Raw genomic sequence first — 26,606 nt, forward strand, 5'->3', positions numbered from 1 at the left:
AATGGCTCCATCATCTAGACTATAAATGATTGTAATGTTTGTGGCAGTAGTTTAAGTCACAGAGCAAATTAGGCTAGGTTTGTCACCTAATTAATGGTTGTCAATCATCAGAGGCAAAAAAGGAAAAGTCAAATTTAATGGAAGCAGCTTCTTCCATAGCTCTGGATTCCCAGGTGTTGGTATACTGATTGCTGAGTGTGCAAGGGCTTCTGTGCCCTCCTGACTTCCAGCCTCTGAAATCCACTTGAACTTGCTCTCAGAAAATAGCATCAGTTGTTTGTCAGGAGCCTGTGGTTTTAGTACTAGAAGTTATTACTACCCGATGGGAAGCTAGTTCATTCAGCACCATGTGTTTGGAGGTTAAGTGCTTCTTGTGGTCTTAATCTTGAAGTTCATATGTGGTTCTCTGTGCATTTAGACAGTGGGCTTTCCTTTGGAAAAGCTCTGCTTCCTGAGATGAGTAGAGAAACTGTTCCCTTGGAGGGAGATGAGAACCTGGTTACAGCCTGATGGTGACCCAAGCACAGTCCTGGTACTCTCCCAGAGAACAGAGGCTCAGCCTTACTCATCTTTGAGTTCCCAGAGCACTGTGTACACATAGCCTGGCCCTAGTCATGATGCTGGTGATGAGGGTGTCAGCTTGAAGGAAGAGGGTAGGTAGAAAGTCCTCGCTCACATGGAACAGAACTTGGTCTGTGTGGAGCCAGAGTGCAGCCCATGGAGAGCAAGGAGCAGGGGTGTAGAGTGGCTGCTCCCTTGCTGTCCCATGTGGCCCTCTGCCAGAAGAGGACAGAAGGGCACTGTCTGTGGGCCCACTACATTGGTAGGCTCCAGAAGTCTCATCTGTGCCAAGCATTATGAGAGGGACAGTGAGTTCCTTCCTGTCCCTGAAAGGCCTTTCAGGGCTCTCCTGCATCATAGGATGGGTGAGCCCGAGAGCCTGGCTTCTTCCAAGAACTGGGCTTAGTTACAACACAGATCTATTCCAGAATGTACGGTGCTCCAGAGTTTCTGAGTAAGGGGACATCTGAACTCATGGGCAGGCCATAGCTTCATCCCCTCTCCAAACCCATCCAATTTGGTAAAGCTGACTGTCCCAGTCCTAGTTGTTCAGCTCAGGGCTCCCTGCCTCCTGTTTTCTAGTGTACAGCCCATATTCACTTATTTCTTTGTCTTTTCCTCTCTGACCTTCCCAAGAGTTATGTGCAGGTCTTAAAGCTCCGCCCTTTGATTTCTTGGAGGCAGAGGTGGCCAGGCCAGAACACTGGGCAGCTACCTTGTCACCTGACATGTATGCCAGCATGGGAGAGGGTAGAAGTCTTGGAAACTTGAAAAGGAGTTGGGAGAGGGATTCCCTAGAAGTTCCCTGGAAAAGGAACATGAGTCCCCAGTCTCTCAGTGCTCCTTGGACTGTAGTCAAGAAGGTAGCTCCTGTCCATCAGGAGAGACTGGCTCTGAGGTGTTTGTGCTTTCCAGAAACTCATAACTCATCTTACTGCCTTTCTCTGGTGGATGTCGTCTTTCTCGCCACCTCTATCGGAGTAATGTCTACCTGTATTGGAGTCAAGAGACTTGCTGTAGAAATCAGCAAGTCAGTTACTTGAGTTTATTTAGTGTAGGACACCTCTTCTTTGGCTTCCACTTGGTCTTTTTTTTATTTTTAGGATTGCTAAGATGACCTCCTAGTTTTCCTTGGACAAGACAGATGACTAGTGACCAGGGGTTTCTCCTCCTTGGTTGAGAGCAGCTGGGAGACACTCTCCTGGTGGGACTCCATGGACAAGGCGGGTGTGGGTTTACATGAACCATCAGGCCAGAAGAGTAGAGTAGCCCAGTGGAGAGATTTCCATTTTGGTGTGGGATTTATTTATACTCTTCTTTGGGGACTGTTAGCTCATCACAGTGGTTCTTAGCACCTAGTTATGTTATATTTAAATTTGGCTTTCTAAGGTTCCAGTCATCCCACAGGTTTCACTTTCCATGGTTTTAGTCACCCACCTGGTCAACCATGGTCCCAAAATCTAGTAAGTGCAGTGAGATATTTTGAGAGAGAGACGATATTCATATAAATTTTATTACAACATATTGTTCTCTTTTATTATTAGTTATTGTTTGTAACATCTCACTGTGCCTAATTTTAAATTAAACTTTATGTAGGTAAAAGAAAAAACTGTTTACATAGAGTTCCATAGTAACTGTAGTTTTAGGCATCAACTGGGGGTTTTAGAACATATCCCCCTTGGATATGGGGAGGATACTGTTTTCCTAAACTTGTAGATGACATTGGCTAAAAGATGCATATAAGGAGGTTGGTAGGGGATCTGAGACTGGGTAGTCTCAACATTGTTTCTCCTGGGGTGGGAATTTTGAATGGCACATTCCTCTTGTCCCCACTCCTGGGTGGAATCTGTCAGGGATAAATAGTGTGGAGTGTGGGCCAGAGATCTGCTTCCCTGGGAGGGTGACCCGGCTGGCAGGGCTCACTGAGTGTGCATCCCTGTTCCCCCAGGCCACCTGGAGCTCCTCTCATTGCTGACATGATGACAGTGTGCAGGCCAGCCAAGGGCAGCCAGAGCCAGACTGCAAACCTGAGCTACAGATTGGCTGACAAGTAAGAACCACCATCTCACACCCCCCCAACTGAGAGCTTGCTCTTGGTCTCCTTCCTTTTTCCACCACCTTTCCTCCTCACTGACCCCGCTTCCTTGAGCTGAGTAGGTTCAGTTAAATCCAAAGAGCGCTTCTGACAAACCATGCTGTGTTCCTTCTCAGAGTCCAGCTAGGGCCTCAGTGACTGACAAGTCATTCCAGGTGTTTGGGATCTTATATAACAAATGGAATGATTATAATGACACAGTTGCCACTATTGATATCAAGATTTATAATGTCTACTGTACTCTGGGAACATTGTGTATATTAACTTAGCAATTCATTTATTCATTCATTGACTGAATACATATTTACTGATTGCCTACTATGTACCAGGAACAGTAAACAAGATCAGTTTGGCCTCTGCAGTCAGAAAGTTCCAATCTAGAGAAAGGAGATAGGATTCTTTTTTTTTTTTTTTTTTTTTGGTACTCTGGGGGTTGAACCCAGGGGCACTTAACCACTGAGCCACATCCCTGGTCCTTTTTATATTTTATTTTGAGACAGGGTTTCACTAAGTTGCTTAGGGTTTCGTTAGGTTGCTGGGGCAGTCTTTGAACTTTTCTTTCTTTCTTTTTTTTTGTAATATATTTTTAAAAAATGTTTTCTAGTTGTAGATGTACACATTACCTTTCCTTTATTTATTTATTTTTATGTGGTGCTGAGGATTGAACCCAGTGCTCACATGTGCTAGGCAAGCATATTACCCCTGAGCTACAACCCCAGCCCAAGGCTTTGAACTTTTAATCCTCCTGCCTCCCAAGGTACTAGGATTACAGGCTTGTACCACTATGCCCTGCAGAACTCTATTTGAAGAATAAAAAAATAAAATGGAGCAAGACTGAAACCTAAATTCTACTGACTATAAAACCCATGTATTTATCTACTGTTCAATATTGCTCAGTAGCACATGATGGTTATATATTCTATCATCACTTGTCGCCAAGCATGCACTAACCCTAATTGTGTTTTTGTGTGTCTGTCCTCTCATTACGTCTTGCTTCTGTCATCATAAGAGCAGGGATTCTGCCTTTTGAGCCCTCAGGAAAAAAGCAATGGTCTGATTGTGATTCTAAAATCTGAATTCATGTTAATGTCATTAGTGTTGACAGGACAATTTAAAATGTTTTTCTCTTTTGTAAGCACTCTGTTATGAATACTAATTGTTTATTTAAATAAGGAATTCTGCTTTCATATCCATGGAAAATGTGTTTGCATTTTCACAAGTTTCTAATTTATGCTGTGTAACCAAGAACACCAGCATAATTTGTATGCCAGTGTCTCCATTGAGGGACAAGTTTTTACATAAACAACTGTTAGTCTTTGGAATGAACAGTTATAGTAACAGCATGCATGAAACTGCTGACTATTCATCCCTTACTGTGAACCTTCATGGAGTCTCAGGATCCCTATACAGTCAGATTTATGTATATTTAGAAAATGTGCCATGAGGCTGGTCCATGAATGTTCACTAATTTCAGCACTTCTAAGATCACTGTGTTTGGTTTTGTAACCTTTGCTGGTGGAAGAATGTTTTGTATTTCAAAACACATATATTCTGAGATGAATTTAAAAATGTTTTTCTTTCAAAATATTTTCTAGCATCTTCATGGCAGTATCTAATCTCCTCAGATCACACTTGGAGGTTTATATCCCCACGTGTATGACTAGGGGATAGTCAATGTCTGCCATTGTGGAGATGTTCATTCTTCTGCTCTGCCCACTACAGAGCCATTAGCTACACGGGGCTACTGAGAGTACTTGACTTGTGGCTGATTCAACTAAGGGACAGAATTTAATTTAATTGGATTTAAGTTTAAATATCCACATGTGGCTAGTGGCGAGTATATTGGACAGTGCATTTCTAGGCCATGTGTAAAATTCAGATCTGCCTATTTATGCAGACATTCGTTTAAGTAGCAGATATTTATTGGCTACCTGCTGTGCCAGTGTTGTTTTAGGTACCAGGGGATCAGCAGTAGCAAAAACAGGCCTAAACAACAAAGCATTTTCATTGCCCTCAGTGAAAGTTCACCCCAGTAGTGCTCACAGTCTATAGGAGGCTCATTCCAAGTACACCCAACTCATCATGGCTTTACCCACTCAACTCAGGATAGTTATCAAGCCCGGAATTAGCAAAGCTTTGTGACTTATTGTTCAATTTTGGGGTACTTGGGAATGGAACAGGGGCACTTAACCACTGAGCCATATCCCCAGTCATTTTATTTTTATTTCTATTTTTGGGGGTATCAATTGAACTCAGGGGCGCTCAACCACTGAGCCACATCCCTAGCCTTGTTTTATATTTTATTTAGAGACAGGGTCACTGAGTTTCTTAGCACCTTGCCTTTTGCTGAGGCTGGCTTTGAACTTGCTATCCTCCTGCCTCAGCCTCCCGAGCCACTGGTATTACAGGCATGTGCCACCATGCCTGGCAGTCCTTTTATTTTTTATTTTGAGATGGGGGTGAGGGGGTGGAGAGGTGGGTCCCTAAGTTACTGAGGATCTTGCTAAGTTGCTATGACTGGCCTTGAACTTGTGATCCTCCTGCCTTACACTCCTGTGGTGCTGTGATCACAAGGTGTGCACCACTATACCTGCCCTTTTCAGTTTTTAAATAGTCATTGTAAAGAATAAGAATAAGAAAGCAAGGATGGGGCTGGGGATGTGACTCGCCTGGCATGTGTGCGGCCCGGTTCGATCCTCAGCATCACATACAAAGATGTTGTGTCCGCTGAAAACTAAAAAATAAATAAATAAATAAATAAATTGTTTTTTTAAATTAAAAAAAAAGAAACAAAGCAAGGATGGGCTGGGGCTCAGTGGTAGAGCGCTTGCCTAGCATGTGCAAGGCACTGGGTTTGATCCTTAGCACCACATTAAAAATAAATAAATTTTTAAAATGTCTATCAACAACTAAAAAAAAAAAAATTTTAAAAAAGCAAGGAAAACTTGGACTATATAATCTTTTCCTCATGAAATTGCTCTAGGGGCTAGGAGTGGCTCAATGGTATAGCACTTGCCTGGTTTGTGTGAGACCCTGGATTCATTCGTCAACATCACAAAATAAGTAAATGAAAGAGAAAGGAAAGAAGGAAGGAAGAAAAGGAGGGAGGGAGGGAATTAAGGAGGGAGAGAGAAAGAGAAAGAAAGAGTTACTTGTTATTTGTCAGGGAAAAAAAATAACAGCCCCACCATTTATTGTATACTCATAACACACTAGATACTTTATGTGGACTGGCTCATTAAATGTTTATAGCCACCTCATTAGATGCATGTTATTATATTTTTTTTTAAAGAGAGAGGGAGAGAGAGAGAATTTTTTAATATTTATTTTTTAATTATCAGCAGACACAACATCTTTGTTGGTATGTGGTGCTGAGGATCGAACCCGGGCCGCACGCATGCCAGGCGAGCGCGCTACCGCTTGAGCCACATCCCCAGCCCATGATGCATGTTATTATAGTCTCCATTTTACAGGTGAGGAAACTGAAGTTTGGCAGACTTAAATTTAAGTTGCCCATGGTTAGTGGTTGAATTAAGATTCAAATCCAAGTCTGTCCGACTCCAGAACCCAATTGCTGCCTTTTATTCCACCATGCTGTCTGCCCAAGAGAACATGAAAGTAATTTTTTTTAAATGATGACCTCAACGTTTATGGTTTACAACTAGCATGTAACTAAGTTCTAGTCAGTCTCCATGATCAGCCAGGCACAATTAAGAATCCCTCACCCCATGTTTGTCTTTCTGACTCAGGGTCAAGGTGGAAGGTCCAACGATTGGGGAAGCCCCTCTAAGGCAACTCTTTCAGTCCTACATTCCTTCCCCCAAGACTGATCGAGAGTCACCCTTCAGAAGGAACCCCCTGGAAAGCCTAAATAACCTCATGCTGGAGGCAAGAATGGACATGTTCAGCTCAAACATGATCATCAGTGGCCCAGCTGTAGACCTTGGCCCCAACGAAGCCAGCAGGGCTGGGAGGAAGCAGCTAGGTGGTGTCCAGAACCTGCGCCCTTGCACCCGAGCTGGAGCCCGGCACAAGGCTTTTAGCATAAAGGACAAGATATCTGAGTGGGAAGGCAAAAAGGAGTTGCCCACTGCAGCACCCAGCAGGCTAGTGGATGAGCAAGAGGATTACGGGCCGTCCTGCATGTTGGAGAGAGGTAGCAGCGAGGTCGTGAGAACTCGGGTCGCAGAGGGTAAGAATGGAATGAGGCCCGAAACAGAGAGCCTGGAAAGTGAGAGGTGGAGAGGGGCAGTGAACGTTGGGGGTCCGGACATAGAGAGGAGGCCAGACCTTGGCCATCTCGAAGGGGAACCAGAGGCCTGTGGGAACAGAGGCCGGGAGCCGAGGCTCTGGAAGCCACACTTCCAGAATGACCACCTCTCGGTGCTGAAGCAGGTCAAGAAACTGGAGCAGGCATTGAAGGACGGGTCAGCAGGCTTGGATCCCCAGTTGCCGGGGACATGCTATTCCCCACACTGCCTGCCTCACAAGGCAGAGGAGGAGCCCCAGCCTCCTGAGAACCACCGGGGTGGCGTAGAAGCTGGCCGCAGGGGCCACCACTTGGATCTAGAGGACAGGGAGCCCACCTCTGAGGCTACAGAGGGGTCCCCTACAAAGCCCTTCATCAACCCCCTGCCCAAACCCCGGAGAACGTTCAAACATGCCGGAGAGGGAGACAAGGATGGGAACCCAGGCGTTGGCTTCAGGAAAGAGAAAAGAAACCTGCCTCCCCTGCCTTCCCTGCCTCCCCCACCGCTGCCCTCGTCTCCGCCTCCTGCCTCTGTGAACAGAAGGCTCTGGACCGGAAGGCAGAGACCCAGTGCTGACCACAGGTAGGTGCTGTCTGGCTGGTGCCCCTTTTTGTGACTGTGCTGTAGCTTAGATCCCATCCCAGCTGCCTGTTCTCAGCCTAATTATGTCACATTAAGTTGAGGGATCTCACTTGGAGTTATTGGAAACTGTTCATAGCATAAGGTAGTTTGGTGATTTACCTGGAAATGTGGTTACCATGCATGTTCTGTTTCTTCTCTCTCCTAAAAAAAAAAGAGTATTGGGCTGGGGATGTGGCTCAAGCGGTAGCGTGCTCGCCTAGCATGCGTGCGGCCCGGGTTCAATCCTCAGCATCACATACAAACAAAGATGTTGTGTCCACCGAAAACTAAAAAATAAATATAATTCTCTCTCTCTCTCTCTAAAAAAAAAAAAAAGAGTATTTACTTTTAAAAATTACCTTTCAAATGTGTTAAAGTCTTATAATTGGTCAGTGACTAAGAGTTAAGTGAAGAATTTGTTTGAAATTTGCAGTCTTCTAACTGGTAGTACCTGGTATCTACTTGGATCTTCCAACTCTCATGTTTTTTCTTGGAGTGGGCTTGGGAAGCACATTGTCTGGGGCTACTTTTGCCTCTTGTTTACCTTTGTAACCTTGAACAAGTTACTTCTTGAAGCCTTATTTTCCTCATTTATATATACAGATGCATCATATGATAATATGAAAATGACATTAAATAATAAAGTATGTTAATGCTTAAAAGTAAACTCTGTTCTTTGGAAACAATTGCTTTCCTGCTTTGAAACATAATTTGGGGTCCATTTCTAATTGATTTGATACCCACTAACCTAGAAATCAGGTTTAGAGCAGAACTTCTCAAAACAGTTATCTGTACTTATTGTCCTTCCTTCTTTGCCTTCTGCCTTTTCTTCACCCGCTCCTCTTGGGCTTTGGCCCTTCATCCTGAAGCTGTTCTTGCCCAAGGCCACTGGCAACTTCCATCTTGGTAAGTCCAATTTGCGAATTCTCTGATCTTTTCTTAATTGACCCCTCTTGGTATTTGAGGACTTGCGCCATCTTGAATCACTGTCTTCACTTGGCTTCTGAGTCAGCCACTTCCCTGCTGACCGGGAAGTCCTCTTCTCTGGCTTCTGTCCTTCTACAAGTCAGGATAGCACTCCTTCTCTTAAGCCCCCACACTCCAAACCAGGAGCACACTAGGATCAGACTTCTCTCCTTTATCTCCCTCCACCCTTTAAGTGATCTCATCCAATTCCATCACTTTAATGTCAATTACATGCTTACGATTCCCAAATTTAGATCTCAGCCCTGACTCCTCTCAGCTTCAGGTTTGTGTAGTCAACTTATGCTTGGGTCTACATTTGGTTGTGTGATAGTTGGGATTTAACATGTCCCATCCTATATTCCAATTCAGACCACCTCCCAAACTAATCATCATCTTGTTAAATGGCATTACCTTTCATTTAATTCTTAGACCAAAGAGCTAGGAGTCTTCTTTGATCTTTTCTTTCACACAGTCCTTCAGTTCTGGTTTTAGAACTTTAACTTGCATCTGACTACATCTCCTCCATTGCTACCCCTTTAATAACTTTGGATCCATTGCCCACCCCCAGGATATTCCTCCCTCAGCAGTCAGAGGAGTCTTCCAAAAAATATATATAGATCATGTCACTCCCCCACTCAGTGTGGTCTGTCAGGTAGGAGTCTCTTACCTTCAAATAATATAACTTCTTATGTTCTCTTCCAAGGAAAAATAAGTTTCATATTCTAAAATTTTATATATTTACATAAATTATTTCCTTTTAAAAATGAAATCATGCTGCATATACCATTTTTTTAAATATTTATATTTATTTTTTAGTTGTAGTTGGAACAATACCTTTTATTTTTATTTATTTATTTATTTTTATAAATTAAAAAAATGATTTTTATGTGGTGCTGAGGATCGAACCCAGGGCCTCACACATGCTAGACGAGCGCTCTACCACTGAGCCATAACCGGAGCCCCTATATACCATTTTTTATTTAGTGTATCATTGAGCTCTTTCAGTGTTACCACCTTTCTGTTTTGGGAGGTAGGAGGTGTACCAGGGATTGAACCCGGAGGTGCTTTACCACTGAGCTACATCCCCAGACTTTTTTATTTATAATTTTGAGACAGGGTCTTGCTGAAGCTGGCCTCAAACTTGTGACCCTTTCTTAGCCTCCTAAGTTACTGGGATTACAGGCATGTGCCACCACATCCAGCACTACCTTCCTTTTTTTAACTACCACATTCTTTCTAGCATGTTGATAAACTTATTTTATTTATCCATTCCCCTAATGATGGACACTTAGGTTGTTCCCAGGTGGCATATAATACTGTATTATGCAGCATATAGTATTAGAGAGGACTCTAAAACCAGAGTACTTACTAGTTGTGCTACTTATTAGCTGGGTGGCATTGTACAAACCACTAAATTTGCATTGGTCTCATTTTGCTCATCTGTAAAATGGTGATAATTATAGTATCCACTTCATAGGGTTTTTTAATAATTATATTATAAATCTCCTATTTATTTCCTTATTATTTTTCAAAAATGTCTTGACAATTCTTGCATGTATTTATCAAAATGTTCCCTATATCACTATCAAATTTCACACAAAAAGTATGCTTGTAGTTAATTGCAGTTCTGTGCATTTGCTAAGTTTATTCATAAATGTTTTATCTTTTTCTTGCAATTATTAATGAAATTTTTTCTCATTAGAGGGCCTGGGAACTATTTATAATGTATATTATATTTTTAAAAGACAACTTTAAAGAAATACCTTTTATTTATTTTTGTTTTTACTTTTTATTTTTTGGTACCAGGTTGGAATCCAGGCCCTGCATATTCTAGGGAATTGCTCTGTCACTGAGCTACATCCCAGTGATTTTGAGACAGTCTTGCTAAGTTTCCCAGGTTGGCCTTGAAATGTGCCACTGCACCCTGCCCATTTGCTGATATTCTAAGGTTTTTATACTAGTATTCCATATTGGAGACTGGTCAATAAAGGCCTTTATTGTACTGCCTTTATCAGGCTTTGGTACCAGTATATGTTAGGTCTGTACTTAGAAACTCATCCCATGAAATATCCAATGTCCAAGAGATGAGTGTTGGGGAAAAAGAAAGGTTGATTCAGTGGCCAAAGAATGAAGAGGGAACTTTGCTCACAAATCAGTTTCTTCTCTTCAAAGGGTGAGCGGTTATAGTATAGGAAAAATGAGGGAGAGGGACAGGCTAATAAAGGTGAGGAAAATTCTTTTCTTTTCTCAGAATAGCTGGAGATCTTCAGGAACTCAGGTGTCATCTCTTTACTCATTTCATGGTCTGGCATTTCCAGTCATGGTGACTGGTAAGAGTCGTCAGCCTTGAAGTAGGTTAAGAGAGAGACTCGGCAAGTCTAGGTCAAGTTAACCCTACATTATAGCTCTGGATAAAACATGTCTCAGATGGTCACTTGTCCATATGCAGAACTGAATAGAATCTGACCCAAAGGTTAGGGCAGCAAAGGAGACGCGTGCAACATGAAGACAGATGCCAAGCATTTTCATCCTGTTCCAGTCACTGTGGAACCTCTGAGGACCCAAGTGAAGAGTCACTGTTTTAAGCAAATGGCATTCACATTCATTCCTAAAGGGTAACCTTGGCAACCATTATCATCATAACCCCAGGTCAGAGTGTGTGGGAAAAAAAAAAAAAGCTATTGGGAGACTAATAATTTATTGCCCAGCCTTGTGACTTCTGAAATTGGTGATTTTTAAATCAACTAAGAGCAAATAAAGTTAGAGAGTCTGTTTCGGTTTACCCCTGATGACATGTAGAATTTAGAGGCTTCCTTCTTTATGTTTGGAATCCTTCTACAGTTCTTTTTTTTCGGGAGGGGAACTAGGTTTGATGATAGAAATTGAACCCACGGGCTCCTGTGTGTTAAGCTTGACTGAGCTACACCCCAGCCCTCCAACTCCCAGTTCTACATCCTTTCCCAAACCATCACCAAAGCCCAGCTTCCTTGATAGTGTCCTGACTTTTCTTGCTCCTGGTCTGTGACTTCCCATGTAGTGCTTCTGGGGCATTTTGGGGCTGTTCCTCCAAGGGGCCTCACTCCCCAGGGGCAGGTTGGTTCTGGTAAACTGGAAAATTTCATTTGGGCAGACAAATCGTCCTGGTAAATAGTTATTCCCACTATCTTTTCTCCCTCAGCTACCATCTGCTGTTTTCAGTCTTTCAGCATTTTCTTTATAACCAGCTAAAGTTACTTAGTTTCAGTCCAAAGATGAAATTTTTCTTGGCCAGTTTGAATATGGTTGCATCAGCTGTGTTTTAAGAATTTTGGCTGTAGGTTTTTCATTTTGTTTAACATAGTATAATGGAGGTGGTTAGGGCAAGATGTTCATTTTCTATTCTTTAAAAAAGGAGGGTAAAGAATGCTCTTTTTTGTGGTCCTATCTCTTAAAAAAAAAAAAAAAAAAGCCTCAACCATGCACTTGGCAGACTTGCTGCCTTCTCTGTGGCAGGAAAGCCAAGCCAAGGCTGGAGAAAGAAATGATTAAGGATTTTGAGGTTCTGAAGGTTTAGAGTTACACAGCTAAGCTGTGAGCTTTAGAGATTGTATCCAGCTTATTTTCACTGGCCAATTAGTACACCTCATCAAGAGCCAGACTAGTGGGTTCAGATCCTCAGTTTGAGAAAATGTGTTTTTCTTTGCCTTTTCTTTCTCTTCCCCTTCTTTCTACTCTTCTCTCTTCTTCCTTTCTCCCTCCCTCTTTCTCCCTTTCTTTGCTCTTCTTTCTTCATTTCTCTAAAGCCTCAGGAAATTAAATGCAAGGATTCATGCTTTCAGTCTTAAAATGGAAAATGAGAAATCCTCAAATGTCAGGAAATTCCAAAGATAAGGTTCCTACAGCAACATTAACTTGGTTATGTATGCTTTATGGCATACCTTTAATAACGTTGGCAGAAAAGCCTTAGGCCAATATTTAACAAGAAAAGTTATTTAAAGATTTCTAAGTATAAGCAACATCCAGAATTCACATGCATCTACATACTCAAAATATTTCAACTTAAGATCTGAGGATGTGGCTCAGTGAAGAATACCCACCTAGTATGCGCAAGGCTGTGGGTTCAATCCCCAGCAACACACACACAAAATTAAATTTTAAAATGTTGCATTTTAGTTTAATTTGATCATATGACAATGTTTGGATTTTTATGAAACCAAATAACTACATTGGCCAAGATTTCAACTTATCAACTGATTGCTTTGGCTATGGATTCAGCCTTTTCTTGGAGCTTTAATGTAAGACTTCAGAACTTTTTGAGGATATGGGCTTTTTGGGTCATGTGTTCTGCAAGTCATATTTTGCAGTATTGATCCCATCATTCACCTTCCGTAGGACCGAGTTTTCCCCATAGCTCCCTGGCTGGGTAGCAGTGCTCGGCTATCATTGGTTTAAAACAGTTAAAGGTAACTTACCAGCCTCACTGCAGTCTCTCTCTGTCATTATGAGCCTGTCTCTGTCAACATGGATGTCAGTCCATGAGATAACTGAATTACCATGGCTAAAATCCAAACGTTTAAAATCTTCAAAGGAGCAAATTATTTATTTGAGGTTCAAATCAAAAGTTACTCTGAAAGCTGAGAAATTTGATTTAGTAAAATCATTTATTTAAATAGTAGTTGCATTGGAAAACAGACCATGATTGCCATTATATATTATAAGAATAGTTGTCATGTGTACTTCTCGTTGGAGGGTGGACACAATGGTGGACAGAGATGGTTTTTTCTTATAACATTTCTACTTTGGATCCAAGGTAGAGAAAAGCAGAAACTCAACTTTAATGATCATGGGCATAAGTAGAGGGAAACACTGGAAACAGAATGTAAACTAAGAGCCTCCTACTGGGAACCACCTGGTGGGATGAATGGCCTTCTGGGAGGTCAGCTGGGCCCTGGGGAAGAGCTGCCCATGGCCACTTGGGATGGATAGGCAAAAAAAGAGATTCTGGCAGCTTAAGTGGGTTCTGCCCTAGCAGAATGGTTTGAAGTGGTGGCTAGGCCGTAGGCTATCCAAGCTTACTTGAGCCATTATTAAAAAGAATTCTGAGGGAAGTTTGCTCTAAAAATTTGACTAACTCAAGACCATAGCTGCTTTTTTTTTTAAACCCAAAGTAGGGATAAATTAAAAGTGGTAAATGTGCCCTTAAAGCCAGCTTTTAAAATATTCATTCACTTATTCACCTAACAGATATTTTCTGTGAACCTGTTTAGTGTTAGACATGGAAACATGGTAATGAACAAGATAGATGAAGACCCTGTTCTCGTGGAACTTATAGACTAGTAATAGTTAGAAGTATACAACTAGTTATGTATAACCATCCTCAGGCCTCTGAGGAAGCCTAAGGTGCCACGGGAATTATGACAGATGGATGTGCAGTTTGAGTGAACAAATAGTTGGAAGCCCTGCAGCACAAAGCCTTGGGTGTGTTGGAGGAACTAAAGGGTGTGAGATGAGGCCTGGAGGTCTCCTGGAGCCAGCTTTGGAAGAGCCTTGTAGACAGGGGAACGATTGGGACCTGTTACCTAAGGGCAGTGGGAATCACTGAAGGGTTTTAATAGAGGTAGAAAGAATTAGATTTACATCTTTAAGACATCTTCCTGGCTACAGCTTGGAGACTCTAGCGGCTGCCAAGTCAGAGGTCGGGGAAGAGCTTGTGGTCACCTTGTAATGTCACTGCAGTAGGATTGAGAGAAGTGGGTGGGTTCCAGGGATGCTTTGGAGGTAGAACTCTGGTTAATGTGTGGGATGTGGGTGGTGAGAGAGAGGGAGGTTTAGACTATGCCTTCCAGGTTGAGGCCTAAATATTTTGGTGGCCTTCCTGAGATGCAGCTCTGGAAGAGGAGGAGGTTCTCATCTGCAAAAGCAGATTCCCATCTGAGTTCCATTTTGGACTTTTAATTTTGTGGTTCTTGCCCATTCTTCAGTCAGCATTTCATTTACAAAACTATGGAAAAGTCATCAGTAACATTCAAAATACTACTCAAAATCACAATATTTGTCATTGATTGTTGAAATTTGGATATTACATAGGTTATAACTGCCTTTAGCAGAGTTCATTGGAGGTGGGTGTGGTAGTGCACACCTGTAATCCCAGCTGCCTGGGAGGCTGAAGCAAGATCGTAAGTTAGAGACTGGCTTGGGCAACGCAGCAATTCCTATCTCAAAAAAGAAAACAGAAAAAAAAAAATAGGTCATTCTAGCTCCTCTAAAACTGGAGTATCAACTACCAAATGATCATGGGAGGGCCTGGGAGGCCAACAGGCTGGGAGATTACACCCTCCCCAGGCTGCAGGCATCCCCACGTAGGGATTTCTTGCCTTTGCCTTATAAGTTTTTAGCATGCTGTGACCCGCAGAAGGAACTTATTAAAAATGTGGGTGGCATGGGGAATGAATGTTGAAAATGTTTAAACTAAAAAGAAGCCAATTTGAATGTGGTTATCGTTCATTAGCCTTTGGAAATTTCCTTTCTCTCAAAGTTAATAAAGATGCTAAAACTTTTTTGTAATTTAAAAATATTTTTAGAGAATTAGCTAAGTGGTTGAATGATTGATTGGCTTAAACATGTTTCTCCTCTTCAGGGAGCTACTCACCTACCTGGACCTCAAAAGGTGAAGATAGAATTCCTTGAAGGCATTTGTGTAGATTATAGAAATAATGCTTTAGAACTAACTTCCCAAACCCTTTGCTTGCACACGTGTTACCAACACATCATGATAATAGGATTACAGGCATGAGCCACCATGCCCAGTTCAAGGTGGATTTTCTAATGCTATTTGGATTGTTCTTGTCTTTTATATGTCAGGAATCAAATGCAAAGTATGCCTGAACTCTTATATTAGCATCTTGTTCTTAGAAATGTGGAAAGATCATAGAAAACATTAAACTAAGCCAGGCACAGTGGTACACACCTGTGATCCTGCTATTAAGGGACTGAGACAGAAGGAGCACAAGTTCAAAGCCAACCTACTCAACATAATGAGACCCTGTTTCAAAATAAAAAAAAAAAAAATTGAAAGGACTGAGAATGTACCTCAGAAGTAGCATGCCTCTAGGTTCAATCCCTAGTACCACACACACACACACATACACACATACACACATATACACATATACACACGCACATACACGCACAGTTTCTAAATGGTTGCTCAGTTTCCAAACATATGTCTTTAGTAACAGTGACACACAGTCGCATACCAACCCCATCCATGATGGCCATTTTGAGCAGCACTACCCCACATTCTAGAAAAGGTGTGAGGCCCAAGGGGAATATGGCAGCAAGCAGTGTCATGTAAAGAGAGACTGAGAAAGTAGTTGGGTTCTATTAGAAGCTTGCTGGTTACCTTGGGGAGCAGTTTCATAAATGGGATATCTACAGGAATGGATGGAGGGTAGAGGAAAGAAGGCAACTAAGGGTCATTTAGAATGCAAAGTCTTAGCACCTCTTCCCTCTACTTAGCTCCACCCTCACCTGCCCAGTTGAAAAATTTTGTTGAGAAAGGTGAGAAATTATAGAACCACAATGGTTACTGCATCAAATGACAGATTCTCAGTATGGGGTAAGGGTAGTGGATAAGGAAAATTTTAATTATGCACACACTCCCCAGAGGTTGGAAGGAGGCCGATGATCTCCACCCAGATCTGTCGTCTTGTTGCACATCACTCGCCACACCTGTTGCCCACAGTTCAGCTCTATGACAACTATTTCCTTGAAAGCACCAAACTTCCTGTAGCCTCAGAGCCTTCACACCCACCATAGTCCTGCAGCCCTCCCCCACTGAGGCCTATCATCCTTGAGGTCTCAGTGACATTATCCCAAGTCCTTCTCTGATGTATCCCTAAATCCAGTCCTCCTAATACTCTCATTTATAGCAGACTTTGCTTTCCCATCATTGAACTTAACACAGTTTACACTGTATTTATTTGTGCATGCACTGATTCAATATGTTTTCCTCCCTAGAAGGTAAACTGTATGAGGCAGGGACAGTGACTGTTTTAGTCACCCCTTATTTATTGACTCCTGAGCACAGTGCCTCCACACAGTACATGTCAGTGTAGAATGATTGCTACATAATTAATAGCTAACGTTTGTTGAGTGCTCATTAAGTGCCAAGGACAGTGATGAACACTTTGTAAACATCTCTCTCTCTCTCTGTCTCTCAATAGTTCTATGAGATAATTACTATCAAATGAGGACACTGAATTTATCTGACTTAAGTAGTTCACCTAGGATTAAAGGGCCTGTGAGGAAGCCATGTTCAGGTTTATTTTAAAATCCAAGCCAGGGGCTGGGGATGTGGCTCAAGCGGTAGCGCGCTCGCCTGGCATGCGTGCGGCCCGGGTTCGATCCTCAGCACCACATACAAACAAAGATGTTGTGTCCGCCGAAAACTAAAATAAATAAATAAATAAATAGATAAATAAATCCAAGCCACCAGAAAAACATCTTCCCTAGGGGCTAGAAGAAAATTGAGAGTGCAGATGAACAAGCAAAGCCACTATGAATATTTAGGTAGTCAGCTACAAGTATTTATCATGAAGCATCTGCAGAACTCTGCTGGACACTGTGAATAAAATAAAAAGAGCTGGGTTTCTGAGCCACAGAAGGGTTGTGACCAAATGGACTATGTAAGAAGAAGAGGAAAATTCAAGTCTGGAAAAGTAAAAGAGCAGAGAGATCTCTAGCTATCCCTTAGTCCTGAGGTGGCACCTCTGTATTTCACTTCTGTCTTTTTATTTTATGTGGATATGTTTATTTGCAACATGGGAAAAATATTTGTATTATGTATATATATATGTGTGTGTGTGTGTGTGTGTGTGTGTGTGTATAAATATATATATATATATATATATATATATATATATATATATATATATATATATTTTTTTTTTTTTTTACTATTTTTCACTTAGCATAATAGCATAAATATTCTTGCAAGCAAAAGCCACCAAGTCAAGGATGTGGCTTGAGGGGATGTGCCCTGCTCAAAGTGGGTGGACAGCATGTTCACCTAAAATTTCATTCAGGAAGGACCAGGTGTGTTCTGGAGAAATTCTCAGTATTTCCGCTTGGGGGTGGTTCTGTCAGGAAGGGGACATTATGGTTACTTTGGAGACCAGTGGGAGAGAGAAGAAAAAGGTGGGAGGTATTGTGGATCCTAAGATGCCTGAAGTTTTTCATGCTACATAATATGACCTTTCCTAAATATTCAAAGTTATAAAAATCATCAGTGCTTTATGGTAGAAAGCTATGTATGTGCCAGGTCACAAATGAGAGCCAGTCGCTTTGATCAGCTCTCTGAGGGGCAAGACAGGATGCCTCAGCGGGCCCTTGGGTTCCATAACTGACTATTGCCACTTAGGTTAGAGGAAAGAGCCAGTGCCTAGGCCTCTGGTCCACTCTGAACTCACCCTCACTGCTTCTCTGTTAATTGAAGTAATGTATGGTCCGTAAACACTAGAAAATTCAGGTCCGGGAAAGTAAAAGAGCAGAGAGGTCACTAGCCATCCCTCAGTCCTAAGGTGGCACCTCTGTATTTCACTTCTGTCTTTTCTTTTTATTGTATGTGGATATGTTTATTTGCAACCTGGGGAAAATATATGTGTGTATAATATGTGTATGTATATGTATATATACACATACATGTATATATTTTTTTTCTGTTTTCACTTAGCATAATAGCATAAATATTCTTGCAAGCAAAAGCCACCTTTCTTATTTGTGGATATTCACTTTTGTAAAAACAGTTGATTTCAATAATAGAAAGCTTTCTAAGAACAAATTTAGAAAGGGGGTGTATATTCTCTGAAGAAGCCTATATTGATTCAAGTTCTTGGTTTTTCCCTCCCATTTGCACAATTCAGAAAGTCCTATGAGTTCGAAGACTTACTGCAGTCTTCCTGCGAGAACAACAGGGTGGACTGGTATGCACAGACTAAATTGGGGCTCACACGCACTTTATCAGAGGAGAACGTCTATGAAGACATTCTAGGTAAGAGACCAAATGTCTGTGAGTCTGGATGTAAGAAAGAGGGAGAGGAAATGGGGATGCTGCTTGAAACACACACGTGCACACACAAAGACAGAGTGTAGTCAAATGAATGAGAGAGCAGGTAGACAGGAGGGGAGAGTGGGCCTCAGTGAGATAAGTGAGAACACGAGGCTGGAAGGGAGAAGAAGGGCTGGTCATGAACCGCACAGGAGGCAGGGTGTGGACCAAGAAACAGAAGGCCTGGAGTCACCATCTGGAATGAAATCTTGGCTCTGCCCCTTGTTAGCTGTGTGATATTGAACTGGTGATACTGTAATTTCTCTGAACTTGAGCTCCCTTGTCTCAATAGTGAGGGTGATAATGGCTCCCTTGTAGGTTATTTAAGGACTGGAGAGAATGTAAAAGACCTGGCTCCTTACAGATGCTCCCTGAATTGTAGGGATGACTGAATGAAAGAAAACACTGAAGACCAGCATGCTTTTTCAGACACTCAGGAGTATGGCACTAACAGGGCATCAGAGTACAGACTAAATGAATGTGTTGTTGGAGAGTAACTTTGGCCTAGCCCCAAAGACTCCTCTTAGATTCCAAAGTGGGGCTCATATTCAAAGTTTGTTTGGGGAGTTCAGTAATCTTCTGTAAGATCACAGTTTCAGTGTGGTGTGAGCTCAGACTGGTATCTGCTTACCGTGGGAGAGAAAGCGAGCTGGGAAGAGGGAGAAACCCATAGGTGAGTGCATGTGAGAGGCAGGTGGGGCAGATGCCCACAGACTTGCATGCATGGAGTCTCCAGTACCAGAAAATACCATGCGAGGAGAGGTGGGGCATGCACTCAGTCAGCTGAGCTGTGTAGGCGGGGTTTTCTAAAGCAGCAAGCTTCCCAAATCCAAGGAGGGTATGAACTCTGGACTTCTGCAGCATATGCCTGAGAGGTTGCTTTCAGTTATAGGGAACAAGGACACCAACTGAACAACAAAGGGAGGTCATGGACTCCCATGACCAGAATTGGCATTTTTCCTCCTCCATTTCTTACCTCCCAGAGAAGCTCCATTCTCAGCGGACTTCCCATCATCCTCAGGATTAGGGCTAACGGCTCCTTGGAGTTCATACCTTCCCCTGGGAAGGAGTACCTATGTCTTGCAAGTCTTTGCAAAAATCCTGAGGTTCACTCTGGCCAGACCAGCTTGGCTCCCTTGTTCACTTTGGAGTCTGGGAATGCCATGTGGTGTTTGCCTTGGACTGGGATGCGAACCCTGACCTGAACTCATCACTGAGGCAGCAGTCTGAGGCCCCTAGAGTGCTGAAGTCCTGAAACTGGGAGTTAAATTAATCTTACATAGCTTTAAGGGAGGGGACAGGTTGTTACCCTGGTGATAATCAGGGTCTGTCACTGAGAGAAAGGGTGATGGGCAGCAAAACAACAGACATCCCACCAGGGCTAGCGCAGGAGAGGCCAAAATGTTAGCCTCAGTGTTCTGAGGAGGAAAACTTCCCAGGTTCCTGACCCATTGCCTTTGACCACAGATCCACCAATGAAGGAAAACCCTTATGAAGACATCGAATTACATGGCCGCTGCCTGGGCAAGAAATGTGTCTTGACCTTTCCTGGTTCTCCCACCTCTTCCATACCTGACACTCCCACCAAGGTATGAGCCCTGGGGGAGTGGTGGCAGGAGAGGGGTCCCAGGTACCATGTCCCTGAACACTCTGGAGTTCAGGCCATCCTCACAACCAGGCATCTGGTTCTGTCTGTCACAACCTGGATCTTTCTATCCACTGTCTGACTGGCCTTCCTGCCTCTCATTTTCCTGGACCCCCACTGCTTGACAGAATCTCTAAAAATACCACTGAGCTTCTAGCTCAGAACTCTCCTCAAACTTTTTACATAAAAAATGGTCCATCCATATGATACAGCTGTTCAGAAGAAGGCACTGAACAAACTCTGACACACAAGACTGAAATGCAGGGTGAAGAACAGTATATTTTTAGTATTCTACCATTTGTGGGGGTTTTGAAATGAAAGTATATACAAGCATGGGAGCTCACCTGTGTTCATGGATGTAGAAGAATTTCTCTGTGAGGGATCTTAGCATGGATAGACCTTAAGCAGGTACCTTGGTGGAACTGTCAGTGCCTGACTTCCTATAGGCCACAAGACTGGCTTTCTTTTTACAGAGTATGCTTTTTTTTTTAAATTAATTTATTCATTTTATAGTAGAATGTATTTTGACACATTGTATACAAATGGAGCACACCTTCTCATTCCTCTGGCTGTACTGGTTCAGAGTCACTCCAGTAGTATAATCATACATGTATATAGGATAATAATGTCTGTCTCTTTCTACCATCCTTCCCATCCCTACAACCCAACCCCTCCCCTTATTCCCCTCTACATAAACCAAAGTTTCTTCATTCTTCCCTATCCCCCCACCTCACTATGGATCAACATCTGCTTATCAGAGAAAACATTTGGGTTTTGGTTTTGGGGGATTGGTTCATTTCACTTAGCATGATATTCTCTAGTTCCATCCATTTCCCTGCAAATGCCATAGTTTCGTTCTTCTTGTGTATATGTACCACATTTTCTTTATCCGTTTATCTGTTGAAGGGCATCTAGGTTTGGTTTCATAGTTGAGCTATTGTGAATTGAGCTGCTATAAACATTGATGTGGCTGAGTCATTGTAGTGTGCTGATTTTAAGATCTTTGGGTATAAACGAAGGAGTGGGATAGCTGGGACAAATGGTGGGTTCCATTCCAAGTTTTCTGAGATATCTCCATACTGCTTTCCATAGTGGTTGCACCATTTTGCAGTCCCATCAACAATGTATGAGTATACTTCAGAGTATACTTTTGAACCTTTTGTAGTTTTGTACCATGTGCACATAGATAATGTAACTATTCATGTACATGCTAATAATTTCAACCTCTTGCCTAATAGTTGGAGTTGATATTCTTTAGTGTGTCCTTAAGTATCTTTTATAATTAATCCCCAAGCACCCCTCATTGCATGATCTCCCACAGTTCTTATGTGCAAACACTCCCTGCCAGCAGAGCTTACCAGCTACCCTTTGATATTATCAGGCAAGGATCAGCAAACTTTTTCTAAGCAGCCAGAGAGTAAATATTTTAGGGTTTGTGGGATAGGTGGTCTCTGTTGTAGCTACCTGCATTATAGTGTGAAGCAGCCATAAAATGATATGTAACAAGTGAGAATGTCTGTTTCAGTGAAACTATTTGGAAGCACTGAAATTTGAATTTTATTTTTCAACCATATAAAAATGTAAAATCTGGGGCTGGGGTTGTGGCTCGGTGGTAGAGTGCTTGCCTAGCATGCATGAGGCACTGGGTTCGATCCTCAGTATCACTTAAAAATAAAATAAAAAATATTGTGTCCACCTTTAACTAAAAAATAAATATTTTTTTAAAAAATGTAAAACCTGGGCTGGGGATGTGGCTCAAGCGGTAGCGCGCTTGCCTGGCATGTGTGCGGCCGGGTTCGGTCCTCAGCACCACATACAAACAAAGATGTTGTGTCCGCCAAAAACTAAAAAAAAAAATAAATATTAAAATTCATTCTCTGTCTCTCTCTCTCTCTAAAAAAAAAAAAAAAAAAAAATGCCCCAGTCTCTCTCTCTTTAAATAAATAAATAAATAAATAATGTAAAACCTGTTCTCAACTTGTGGCAGGTCAGATGTGGCCCCTGGGCTGTAATTTGCTAATCCCCGGCTAAACTCTGTCTGTCTATGCCTTTGACCACTCCCTCCGCTCCCTCCATCCTGTCCTTTGAGGAGCAGCTCATTAGTGCCTCCTTTGGGGAGTTGGTTAGGCCATTGCAGCACCTAGAAGTTTTTCACCTTTGATGGCCTGTAACACCCAGAAGCCATATCATTCATTTCACATGAATTGTCTATTGCCTTGTGACATTTCTTACATTATGATTGGAGTTTGGATTTAAATCATGTAATGTGTCTTAAAAACATCTCCCTAAGTAAGGACAAACTACTCAAGGTCACACAGTTTATATTCTGTTTCTTTGTGTCTTTCCTAAGGCCCTAGTAGTTGTTACAAATATTCAGTTTTTTAGAAATAAAAAATTACCAAATTCAGGCTGTAAGTGCCCAATTATATCCCATTGCAAGGATCTGTTTTCAGCCTGAGAAAAGCAGCCATCTTCCTATTGAGCCCCACAGGGTCAGTGTTCGCTGTTAGCTGGGGGCTGTTCCACATGAGGCTTGCCTTCTGCACTTGGTGGTCCTAACGGGAAGCTCCTGCCACCATCTTCCAGAAGAGTTGAGGTAGAAGCCATCATGAAGGGTATGGCTTACGGACCCACGTCAGTTACTATAATACTTGTCCAAATCAATCAACTGCCATTTTCCCCATCATGTGGAAAAGAGAGTAGTTGTGAATAATTCATGACAACCAATAACTAGTGGTTTCTACTTCCCTTGGAAATGTGTTTGTGTTTTCATTGGAATATGGACATATCCAACATCTAGGAAATCCTTTCCCCATAGTGGAGGAGGCTTGCTTGGGAGAAGAAAGCTCCATCCCACCCTCCTGGCTCATCACTCCACAGGGGAGTGCACTGTACCTCCTTTTAAGAACAGTGAGGAACATCTGCCCAGAGCAAACGCATTCAGAGCAGGGTACACCTCCCTGGTACCAGAAACTAAAGGCTGAGCAGCCCTTTCTTCCTGCTCCTGCCAGACAGAGAAAGCCCAGAGCCTTTGTCACCTAAACAGCTAGACTAGGTTGGTGGCGGTGGCAGCCAGAGCTTGCAGTCCAGATACATCTGTCCTAAGGAGAGAGAATGTGGTTGACTGGTGCATGTATCTGATTGCCACTGGTACTTGCAGGCTGTTTGGGCCTCTGCAAGTCATCAGCAGGGCCCCATGTCCACACTCGATACTCTACACTCCCACATCTGGTGTCTGGTTTATGCCCCCATTCTGGGGGAAAGCTTCAGGCTTCGCCACTTCCTCCATTGAGTTCATCAAATATTCATTGAGCATCTGTGGCATCTGGGCTGCATCTAGGACCTTAGAAGCAGTCTCAGCTGAAGCAGTCCTTCTATGTTGACCTCCTCTGCCAGCCATAGAAAGGTCGTAAGCCATCTTTGGGATGTTTCTTTCATTAGCTCCTGCTTGGTCCCAGCAGAGTGGGAGGGTCTGTCAGACAGACTGTCCTCAGAAAAGAACAGATGTGCAGCTGGGGCAGATGCTGAGGCCTAATGAACACAGAATGCAAGCTCTTTTTAGAAGACAGCCTTCTACTGTGCCTTCTTTTCTTGCTGGGTGTTACCCACCATTCCCATGCCTAGTGAAGCACAGAGAATACAGCAGGAACAAATTTTTACAATAGAGGAAACCTGGGCTAATATGAGACACTCATTTTGTTGCTTTTGTCTTGAGGTAGGGTCTTACTGCATTGCCTTCAAATCCTGGGCACAAACAGTTGTCCAACCTCAGTCTCCTGAGTAGCTAGAACTGCAGGCATACACCACTGTGCTTGGCTAGAGATACTCTCTTCTACATATGATACCATTCACAGATAAGACTGAGCGAGCCGGGGGCAGTAGCACACACCTATAATCTCAGCAACTCAAGAGGTTAAGGCAGGAGGATTGCAAATTGGGGGCCAGCCTCAGCAAAGGCCCTAAGCAATTTAGGCATTAAGCAACTTAGCAAAACCCTGTCTTAAAATAAAATAAAAGGCTGGGGATATAGCTCAGTGGTAAACCAGTGTTCAATCCCCAGTACTCACCCCCCAAAAATGGGTTAATGAGCCAGCACTTGTGTCCAGGTTAGCTCCCTCTAGAAGGTGCAGGGCTTCCTTACCACCTGATCTTCCCCACACAGCTTCCTGAAATAATGCAAGAGGCTTCACATGAAGTCAGACATCAGGCCAAGAGGGTCCTGTCTGCCTTTCCCTTTTGGACACTACAGATCTTTTGTGGTGCCCAATCTCTAAAAGACACTTGGTGTACATCTGTGACAGAGCTACTAAATAGAGGCATGACAGAGTTGGGCACTGTATATGTTGGTGTGAGGTGCTTTTATCAAAAACTGGAATCTTCTCTGGACCAAAGTCTAAAAATATCACCCTTAGGATCCTGTAGTGACTTCCCTTTATACTACAGTTAGGATTTGGCACACCATTGCTGGCTGCCTGATTTTTATGAATGAAGTTTTATTAGGACACAGCCATACTCATCCGTGTCACATTGACTGTGGCTGCATTAGCAGTTAACTACCGTGGCACAGTTGAGAGTTGAAATGGTAAGAATGTGGCCACAGCCTTAAATATTCTCTGGCCCCAGTTTGCTGGCCCCTGCTAAATCCAGGATTCATAACTTTGTTTTCAGAGGCCTTCAATAAACAGACATCTTCCTTGTGTTATCTCCCCCTTCTGTTTGTGGCCCTCACTTGGAGCCATGAAGACTCTCTTTGGTCTAATTTGTTCTCCTCACCCCTAAGCCTGGTCTCAGACTTTTATATGCTTCATAATGCTCCCCCACATAGTCCCTGAGTCTCCCCTTTGTATTATCTAAGAAACTACTGGAATCCCACCTCCTCATGGCAGCTCCTGGACTTTCGATGCTTATTTGGATTCTCTGTGACAACCCAGACCCTTTCTCCAGCATTGTGACTGCTGGGTGATGCACTCCACACACAGCCTCTGCCAGGCCTCTTTATGTCTTTTTTTTTTTTTTTTTTTTTTTTTTTTGGTACCAGGGATTGAACTCAGGGGCACTCAACCACTGAGCCACATCCCCAGTCCTATTTAGTATTTTATTTTTAGAGACAGAGTCTCATTGAGTTGCTTAGCACCTCACTTTTTTGCTGAGGTTGACTCTGATCCTCCTGCCTCAGCCTCCCGAACCACTGGGATTACAGGCATGTGCCACCCACTCAGCCCCTCTTGACATTCTTTAGAAAGTTGTGTGCATTGTTTTGATTTCTTCTTAAATCTTTCCATAGGTCAAATCTCCTTTAAACAATGTCACAATCTAAATCTCTAATGAAAACAAATACTACTGCCAACAATTTGATAGGAGTTTTCAATCTAGTTAAAGAATTAGGTTATTTCTTTGGATATCATTGCAAATGAAGTTTGGCCTTTAAGGTCCTTGTTATTTATTTATTTATTTATTTATTTTGGTGCTGGGGATTGAACCCAGGGTCTTGTGCATGCAAGGCAAGCACTCTACCAACTGAGGTATATCCCCAGCCCTTCATTTTTCTTTAATACTGTGCATGGTAGGCAAGTGCTCTACCACTGAACTATGTCTCTAACCCTTTAAAAAAAATTATTTTGGGCTGGGGATGTGGCTCAAGCGGTAGGGTGCTCGCCTGGCATGCGTGTGGCCTGGGTTCGATCCTCAGCACCACAAACAAAGATGTCGTGTCCGCCGAAAACTAAAAAAAATAAATATTAAAAAGAATTCCCCCCCCTCTCTCTCTTTAAAAAAAAATATATATATATATATATTTTGAGGTAGGGTGACTTTGAATTGAGATCCTTCTGCCTCATGGGTTGCTGGGTCACAGGAAAGCACCATCATGCCCAGCTATTTGTTTTTGTGCCAGTATGATTAAGATACCCACAGTGACCTAAGAAGGCCAATACTTCCTGTACTGAGCAATTTATTGATACTTGAAGACCAATGATAAAACAATAGAACCAGCCATTGGGAAGACTAGGGGTCTTTATTCTTGGATATCTTGAAAATGTTCTGAAGTCATTATCACTTACTATTCTAGTTTAGAATGAGAAGTTAGTGGAACAAAATAAACCTATTCTTTGAGGGTTTAAAATGTGATCAATGTAGCCAGGCATGGTAGTGGACACGTAGTCCTAGCAACTCCAGAGTCTGAAGCAAGAGGATCTCAAGTTCGAGGCCAGCCTTACCAACTTAGAGAGACCCTGTCTCAAAATAAAAAAAAAATAATAAAAAGGGCTGGGGGATGTGGCTCAGTGGTAAGGTTCCCCTGGATTCAATTCCCGGTACCAAAAAAAAAGCTATGATATATATGACCTTAAAATTTGAGTGGGAAAGCTCATTCATTAAATAGAA

General features: G+C 42.5%; 1 protein-coding gene across 1 annotated transcript in view; it reads left to right on the forward strand.

Moving 5' to 3' along the window:
* Positions 1–2,548: 2,548 nt before the first annotated feature.
* Positions 2,549–26,606, forward strand: part of Dennd2a (DENN domain containing 2A) — a 62,276-nt gene continuing 38,218 nt past the window's right edge. Inside the window, exons 1-4 of the mRNA XM_026405395.2 lie at positions 2,549–2,611; positions 6,406–7,488; positions 18,396–18,523; positions 20,048–20,169. Of these exons, the coding sequence (XP_026261180.1) occupies positions 6,536–7,488; positions 18,396–18,523; positions 20,048–20,169 (1,203 nt within the window). The 5' untranslated portion in view covers positions 2,549–2,611; positions 6,406–6,535. The remainder of the gene's footprint in view (positions 2,612–6,405; positions 7,489–18,395; positions 18,524–20,047; positions 20,170–26,606) is intronic.

This window comes from Urocitellus parryii, chromosome 3 (assembly GCF_045843805.1).
Source record: "Urocitellus parryii isolate mUroPar1 chromosome 3, mUroPar1.hap1, whole genome shotgun sequence".
NCBI classification, from domain to species: domain Eukaryota; kingdom Metazoa; phylum Chordata; class Mammalia; order Rodentia; family Sciuridae; genus Urocitellus; species Urocitellus parryii.